This window comes from Rhinatrema bivittatum, chromosome 16 (genome assembly GCF_901001135.1).
Source record: "Rhinatrema bivittatum chromosome 16, aRhiBiv1.1, whole genome shotgun sequence".
Classification (NCBI taxonomy): domain Eukaryota; kingdom Metazoa; phylum Chordata; class Amphibia; order Gymnophiona; family Rhinatrematidae; genus Rhinatrema; species Rhinatrema bivittatum.
The window spans coordinates 36,921,374-36,930,167 of record NC_042630.1 but is presented as its reverse complement, the minus strand read 5'-3'; the positions used below and the strand labels follow the sequence as shown (position 1 = coordinate 36,930,167).

At 44.4% G+C, this 8,794-nt stretch overlaps 1 protein-coding gene across 1 annotated transcript; it reads left to right on the top strand.

Moving 5' to 3' along the window:
* The first annotated feature begins 361 nt into the window (after positions 1 to 361).
* LOC115078259 (serum amyloid P-component-like) lies at positions 362 to 8,546 on the top strand. The gene is made up of 3 exons (XM_029581066.1): positions 362 to 402; positions 2,395 to 2,462; positions 7,845 to 8,546. The coding sequence occupies exons 2-3, from the start codon at positions 2,405 to 2,407 to the stop codon at positions 8,447 to 8,449; spliced, it is 663 nt and encodes a 220-aa protein (XP_029436926.1). The 5' UTR covers positions 362 to 402; positions 2,395 to 2,404; the 3' UTR covers positions 8,450 to 8,546.
* Positions 8,547 to 8,794: the final 248 nt, after the last annotated feature.

The window sequence follows — 8,794 nt, the reverse complement described above, 5'->3', positions numbered from 1 at the left end:
ATGTTAATTGTTACATGCATAAGATTTGAAAATCCATCCCATTTGTGCCTAATGAAAAAGATCTTGGAAAATCCGGTTCTGATTCTTGCATTTGCCAGCTGAGGGACATTCACCCATGCAGGAGATGCAGAAAGGACCCAGGTGGCCCCCGTCAGGTTTCCTTCAAATCTCTTACCTGATTTATCATCTTCCGAAGGTAGTATTTGCCAGGCAGATGTTTGCATGAAAGCTTAGGTCAACAGCTTGTGAAAATATTTCTGGAATATCAGTATTTGCTTTTCAGGAGTGGAGGGTCAGCAAAAGGATTGTCCACAGCTGGCCCTTTATAAAAAGGGAGAGCTATTGTGGGCTGTGGAGAAGTCTCCAAGCCCAAGACTGAGACTGGAAGCCGCCCTTCCTCAGGTAAGCGCAGCCCGGCCGTGCCCACCTCTGCCTCCTCGCCCTACAGGCCGGGGATTCCACTCTCCTCCTCCAGAGCCCACCTCAGACTCCACTGCTTCACAAGAACTCTCTTTTTCCCCCTCTGTATTCTGTCTCCAGAAATTGATCAGATTCATCTGACAAGATTTCTCTCTGGTAACACTTTGCTGCCTCGGATCTTGCAATCCATTGGATTCCAGAAACTGCACCATCCTCTGTGTTAGCAGCGAGTCCATTAGTTTGCTCACCACAGAGGTCAGACTGACTGGACTGTAGTTCCCAGCCTCCTCCTTACTTCCACTTTCATGAAGAGGAACCACACGATCCCATCTCCAAGGAGTCTGAAAACTTGCTTAGATTTAAGCCCCCAAAACTAAGGCTCCTAAATTTAGATCTGCAATTCATTCACTCACATGTAGGCAATCCCCGACCAGCCCCTGCCCCTTGCCCCATCCACTGTTTAGGTGCTGAGTGAAAACAGACGCTTACATTTAGGGTATTAGTAAATGGAGATTTCTCTGAGGACGGGAGTTGTTACTAGCGGTGCCTCGAGGATTAGTTCTTGGATGAGTTCTTTTCAACATTTTTGTGAGCGACATTGGAGAAGGATTGTAGGGAAAGGTTTGTCTGTTTGCCGATGATACCAAAATCTGTAACAGGGTGGACTGTCAGGAGGGAAGGGAAAACATGAGGAGGGATCTAGCAAAGCTCGAGGAATGGTCTAAGGTTTGGCAGCTAAGATTTAATGCTAGAAAATGCAGAGTAATGCATTTAGGATGCAAAAACCCAAGGGAAAGGTGCAGTATTGGAGGTGAAATTCTTCTAAGAACTAAGGAAGAGCAGGATCTGGGGGTGATCTTATCTGATGATTTTAAGGTGGCCAGACAGATGGATAAAGTGATGGTAAGAGCCAGAAAGATACTTGGCTGCACAGGGAGAGGAATGGTCAGCAGATAAAGGGAGGTGATACTGCCCCTGTATAGCTCCCTGGTGAGACCTCACTGGGAATACTGTGCACAATTCTGGAGACCGCACCTTCAAAGGGATATAAACAGGATGGAGTCGAGGCAGAGGTTGGCTACTAAAATGGGCAGTGGTCTCTGTCCTAGAGCATAGGGGGATAGACTTAAAGATCTAAACATGTATACTCTAGAGGAAAGGCGAGATAGCGGAAATATGATACAGACAATCAAATATCTCAAAGGTTTCCATGCACTGGAGGAGAGCCTCTTTCCATGAAAAGGAGGCTGAGAACCGAGGGGTCATGAGATGAGGTTGAAAAGGGGTAGACTCAGGCATAATCTTAGGAAATATTTCTTTACAGAGAGGGTGGTGGATGCATGGAACAGCCTCCCAGTGGAGGTGGAGGAGTAAAAACCAGTATCTGAACCATGAAAGCATGGGATAAATACAGGGGATCTCTAAGGAAGCAATGGGAGTTATAATGCTAAATTAATTGGATGGATGGGCAAACTAGAGGGACAATATGGTCTTTTTCGGTCGTCATATTTCTATGTTTCAGCCCCATATTTTGGCACCTAAGGTCGGATGAAATCTGACAACTTTAGATGCCTACAACCAAGGCTCCTAGGTCATGGGCTCAGCTTTCTGTGAAAATTGGATCCCTATGTACCTCACTATGAATAATTTCTATAACACTTCTAGATATACTCAGCACTGTACAGACACATAAGAGAGACAGTTCTTGCTCCATGGAGCTTACAATCTAGTCAAGACACACAGACAGCACAAATAAGAGGATTCAGGAACTCTATTGTGGAAAAATCAACAAAGCCATGAGCAAAGAGAACTATGTAGAATGGTAGGATGCAAGGGATGAGTTAAGTGACGTCTGGCAGGTAAGGAGGTGTTTTATTGAGGCACAAATAACATTAAAGAGAAGCATCCTAGGACGAGGTTTGAGATTCTGGACCTGCTCTCCCCAAACACTAATCCTCTGCTTTCTTCCATCAGATAGTGAACCATGAGGGGACTCTGCTGCTTTCTGGTCCTCGTCGCTGTCCTCGGCAGCAGTGCTGAAGGTGAGTTTCCATCCCCTCTCCACGCCGAGTATGCAGAATGTACTTGGGAGCAAGGATCTCACTTTACAACTCAGAGTTCTAGGTCAAAATGTGGCATGAAGGCTAAAGTGACCGTCCCTGGGGGCTGAGTCGCTGTGTAGAGATGAACGTTTTGGTGCTGAGTGTAGCTTTTTGTCTCATTTCTGCTCACTATACTGGTTCAGTAATGTGATTATGCACTCAGTTACTGCAGGGAGAAACATATAGAAACATAGAAATGACGGCAGAAGAAGACCAAATGGCCCATCCAGTCTGCCCAGCAAGCTTCCACACATTTTTTCTCTCATACTTATCTGTTTCTCTTAGCTCTTTGTTCTATTTCCCTTCCACCCCCACCTTAATGTAGAGAGCAGTGATGGAGCTGCATCCAAGTGAAATATCTAGCTTGATTAGTTAGGGGTAGTAGCCGCCGCAATAAGCAAGCTACACCCATGCTTATTTGTTTTACCCAGACTATGTTAAACAGCCCTTATTGGTTGTTTTTCTTCTCCCCTGCCGTTGAAGCAGGGAGCTATGCTGGATATGCGTGACGTATAAGTCTTCTCCCCTGCCGTTGAAGCAGAGAGCTATGCTGGATGTGCATCGAAAGTGAAGTATCAGGCACATTTGGTTTGGGGTAGTAACCGCCGTAACAAGCCAGCTACTCCCCGCTTTGTGAGTGCGAACCCTCTTTTCTTCTCCCCTGCCGTTGAAGCAGAGAGCTCTGCTTGATGTGTGAAGTATCAGTTTTTCTTCTCCCCTGCCGTTGAATCAGAGAACTATGCTGTATATGCATTGAAAGTGAAGTATCAGGCTTATTTGATTTGGGGTAGTAACCGCCGTAACAAGCCAGCTACTCCCCTCTTTGTGAGTGTGAATCCTTTTTTCCACATTTCCTCTTGCTGTTGAAGCTTAGAGCGATGTTGAAGTCACAGTAACCATGTGTATGTTTATTTAATAAGGGTATTGACTCCAGGCTGTAGCCATCATTCTGGCGAGTCACCCACTCTTCATTGGCAGCCTCTTGACTTTATGGATCCACAGTGTTTATCCCACGCCCCTTTGAAGTCCTTCACAGTTCTGGTCTTCACCACATGGCATACATGGCATAGAAAGTACAGGGCGTGTCATCTGCCCAACATCAAGACGCCTGTTATTTGTCTACGGCTCTCTTAAGTCCCTGAAGCAGGCAATATATGTCGAAATACGGCCGATGTCGGGCAGACGGCCCCGACTCACAAGGAAGGTTTACACCAACAGGATGTACATTGGTGCACTATATCCAATAAGATAAGTACAGTATTGCCTAGCAAACATGATAGAAGTGAGTTGGGTTGACAAGGAGAGCGGATATCGTGAAGAATTATATGTCAACACTGAAGCAAAGAAAAACTTTTAAATTAAAAAATTTGCAGAATTAAAAAAAAAAAGTTGAAAAAAATAACCAAAAAATTTTTCTTGAAAGTTTTCAAATTAAAAAAGGTATGCACTAGTTAAAAATGGTATAACCATACCGTGTTATTATACTCATAAGTGCTACCGCACATTAGAACATATTTTATCCACGCAGTAGTTGTTTGTTTATGATATTTGTTGGTGGGGGGAAACTTGTTAAGGTCTTGTAGTTTGTGGTTACTTATTATAGGCCTGATATTGAAAGTGTGTTCAGCTAAGTTAGACCATAGAGCTGTCTAAGTTAACTGGATATAACTTATCCAGCTAAGTAGCGAGATATACGTGGCTATTCAGCGGCATAGCCATGCTGCTGAATATTCTTTGTAACTTAGCCAGATAAGTAGCGCTAAATATCGAGCCCTAAGTAACTTTGGTGGAATAACTTTAGCTATCTTATTTGAGGACTGTTTTACAGCACAACCAGAGTTAGCTGTATAAGTTATCTGGCAAATTCTGAATATTGGCGCAACTTAACTTCACTCCAAAATGCTCCCAGATGTTTTCCACGTTATTCAGCTAAGTTTTAGCCAGCTGGATAACTCAAAGGAGGTGAGCCAGAGGGGATTTTCAAATCCCGCCATTTGTCCAGATAAGTCTGAAATTAGTCGGATAAATGGTGCTGAATATTGGGCCCTTGGCGTCTCCGTCCAGTGCATCACTAAAATCCTTTATCACAGCTGGCACAAACTGATTTACCAGAAAAGTCAAAGCTATATGGTGTTGGAAACGGAATAAAAGAAGCACAGTCCTCTTTGAGTGGTACACTCTCATACAAAATTAGAAATAACATGGCCTGAAAATATAAAAAACGTTCTTTGCTAAATCTCTTCAGTATGAATTAAACATGTACAGGAAGTATCGCAGAGCAATTCCTATGAGTTGCTTATCTCTGCCACCTTTTGGCCACTCCTGGTACTGCAGCACATAAAAGTGATTTTTCCCCTTCTCAGTTTTCGGCTATATCCAGATGTTTTCTGTACAGCATTCTAATGTCTAACTTTTATATGGCTCTACCTACATGAAAATCTGGTTGCTTTAAGTTGAATAGTTCAGGGGATAATCTGTGTACAAACCGACAAAGAATACATAAGCAATTAGATTTAAAAAGTGCTGCAAAGTGAAGGGGATAACCCAAATAATAGGAATTATCTCTGAGTTCCCCTGAGTTTCCCTGTTGTAACCACAGGGCCCCTTCCTTGATTCATTTCTTTTTATCTTTTGCTTTGCACAAATCGCACTTAGGTGCTTCCTGGTGATCTGACTTGACAGCACTGCGTGTTTGGCGCAGCCTCTGGGGTTCTGGCAGATTTCAGACATCTTCTGCTACTGCTCTGACCTCAAACTGCAAGACAAGTGCAGGAAATATTTGCGGTTTGATATCAGAACCGCCATGGAAGATGTCTGGAATATGCCAGAACCTCTGAGGCTGCAGTTATAAAAAACAAAGAGCTGGGTCACATCAGATCACAGGAAAGAATTAAAGAACATTTTATTTTTTATTTTATTTGTAAAATGAATGATACATTTAACAAAGATGCACCAAGTGTGGGGCCCTGTGATTACAACTGGGGAACTCAGGAAAATTCAGTGATAATTCCTATTATAGGGGTATCCCCTTCACGTTTTTGACTCCTATTCGGCGCTTGTTTTAAAATATTTGGGAGGGAACTTTGTTTACTTTGCGCAAACGGCAGTGCTTAGTAAATCTCACGCTTGTGCTGGTAACGAGTGTACGTTGCTGGCTGCATGGACGCGTGCTCCTCACTTCCCAGCCCTTCTTCTTCCCTGAGGCAGTAACCACGAATGTGAGGGCTGAACTCGCTCTCCACCCCCAAAACACCCAATGCAGGAGTCTGAGCCCCCAGATACCCCTTACCCTAGGAAGAGTACTGCAGGTATCCGGGGCAGGAGCAATCCCCCGCTGTGCCCGTCCCGCTGGCGACTAAATTCAAAATGGTGGCAGTTGCCCCGAGGCGTTCCTTTGCCCCGCACAATTTGGTACCGGAGGGGCAGGAGCAACTGGGAATCTCTCCTGCCCTGGAGACCTTAAGGAATGGGGGATCTGGGAGCTCAGAGCCCCCTCTTGACACTCGGGATTAAAGCCTCCATAAACCTTGGGAGGGAGGGAGCAGGGGCTGCCTCCAGGGGGGAGTGATTGGGGGATGTCATGGCGGCAGGGGGCAGTGGAAGGTGGAATTACTGCCCCAGTAATGATGGGGGGCAGGCACGTTATCCTCCCGATGATCTTCGTTTCTCACAGTCTTGCACTGATTTGCTTGCTTTTTTCCACTTTGGGGCTTTCTTATTGCCTTTCTGCTGATGATATTAATTTTTTTTTTCCAATCATCAGCAGGGGTCATCCACCGCCCAATTCATCACACTCTGTTTATCCTCTATTAACTCATGGCCGTCCCACAATAAGGTCTATCTCAATGTGTCAGAAACTGGGATTATGATACTAGGTAACACTGCCTTTCCAGATACACCTACCCCATTCATTTCTGGCAACACTACAAATCAAATTTCTCATACTGCTAGGAACCTGGACATTTCTTTTAACCCTGAACTTGACAAGAAATCACATATCACGTCAGTTCTACAAACGTCCTATTACAAGCTCCATCTTCTCAAAGTCATCAAACCTCTGTTAGAACCAAATGATTTTCAGACCGTTCTTCAATCATTGGTGCTTACAGGAACTGGTTACTGCAATTGATTCAAAATTCAGCAGCCCAGCACACAGCTACACGACCATCTTACTCCCATTCCGTACTCTCTGCATTGGTTACCATCCAATGGAGGATAACATATAAGATCTTGTCCACAGTACACAACCTGATTCACAATGTTAACAGTCCATGGCTAAGATCAATTCTGAATTTATATGTCCCTTCAGGAACCCTAAGGTCAGGAAATCCACATTTGATTGACGTGACCTCACTTAGACTCACCAGATTTTCAATCACCCGGTACTATTGCAGGCCCAACGACCTCGAACGCTGTTCCATCTATTATCAGATCTATATCCAGTGCTGAGGATTTCCAGAAAGCTTTGAAAGATATTTATTCAGCCTAGCATACCAAGACCTGACCTTGTCCCAATGAGTTTCAGCTTCAATAAGGCCTCTCCCAGAATACTTTGGCTCTCCCAGGCATATGCTTCATCTCAACCTTACAATTTAGGACTTATTGATCCTTTTTGGATTTTTGTTTTGCATGTTTATCTGTACTTTATTGTTTTTCTTTTATCGGGAATGTTTTCATATTCTAACCTGCCCGGAATTTGCGGGCAACAAGCCCTTTTAAATCAATCAATCAATCAATCAATCTGAACGAGGTTCATCACAAACTGTGCTAAGCCTCTTTCATCTTTGTCATACATTCTGATAAATTATTTTAAGTTTTACCAGTGACTCTTGTGCAAATGTTACCAAGAATACACGCTAACATTTTTAATGTACATTAAGTGCCGAATTTAGCCAGCAAGTGCAGAAAATTAGAGCTAAAGGCTATAGGAGTCCAATAGTTGATTGTGCCCCCTGGATTGCCCAGAATTTGAGCAACTAAGTTTAGTTGCCTAAGTAATGATACATTTTCAAACGGGCTGATCCAGCCCCTTTGGACTGCAGTGGATAGGTGACTGCCTTGCTCTGAAATCCACCCCATGGTGCATCTGTTTTACAGATAATTTTTAGACTTTGCCATCACTCCTCAGAATGGGTGGGAAGAGGGGGTAATTGTGAATGGAGAGGAAGTAGCCCCCCAGGAAAGAACTGCTGTGCATTGAGGGGGCGGGGAGGGGGGGAGTGATGAAATGGAGAGGAGGGAGTAAATAGCCCTCGTGGCATGGGAGGTGCTGTACAGGAGGGAGTTAGCTTGCTCTCATCTCTGTGTCTTCTTTTCCCACAGACACGGAGGAGAACGTGTTCATTTTCCCTAAAAAGTCCTCCAGCAACTATGTGATTCTGAGACCAAAGACGACATCTTCACTCTCTAGCTTCACAGTCTGTTTCCGCTATCGTACGGAACTGACCCGCACTTACTCTCTGTTGTCTCTTGCCACCTCAAAAAGTTATAATGATATTCTTATTTACAAAAATGCTGCTACAGATTACTCGGTGTATGTGGGTGATGAAGAATTGACATTCAGAGGCCCAGATGACACCATGAGCTGGTCACACCTCTGTACCAGCTGGGACTCTTCTACTGGAGTGGTGACGCTGTGGATCAATGGGAAACCTCTACCTAGAAAAGCCATGAAGAAAGGCTACTCTGTGAATGCACAACCATCAATCATACTGGGGCAAGACCAGGATTCCTACGGGGGAGGTTTTGATGCAACTGAGTCATTTATAGGTGAAATAACTGATGTCAACATGTGGGACTCTGTGTTGTCACCCAGTGATGTACAGCTGGTCCTGGCCAATGTTAACTGGCTCAATGGCAACGTCATCAGTTGGAGGTCAATGTGGTACGAGATCAAAGGCGATGTCATCATCCAGCCCAAGTTGTAGCCCAACAGTTACTGACAGTGAGATAGCACATACCCAGAAAGCAAGCTGAATAGCAGACATGAACAACAGTCAGAGGTGGAAAGGCATAGAATGGAGGTCACAGAGCACAGGCTGCATTCTTTAAATCTTGCTTGCTGTCATACTCCGATCAAAAACTGTGGTTGATGTGTCAACTTCCTGAGTAACTGGCTTGTAACTTCCACTCTCACTAGCTCATAAATTTGACTGAGCTAAAGTGAGGAGGAAGTGATGACACAGGCACACAGGAAGTTGGGTAGAGAAGATGGCTGCTCCCATGAGCACCCTGCGGGGATTGTGTTTCTATCAGGGTATAACAGCTACTGA

Coding starts and splice junctions, on each gene's coding strand:
- LOC115078259 (XM_029581066.1), top strand. CDS start 2,405: ATGAGGGGACTCTGCTGCTTTCTGGTCCTCGTCGCTGTCCTCGGCAGC. Junction 2,463..7,844: donor CCTCGGCAGCAGTGCTGAAG/GTGAGTTTCCAT, acceptor CTTTTCCCACAG/ACACGGAGGAGAACGTGTTC.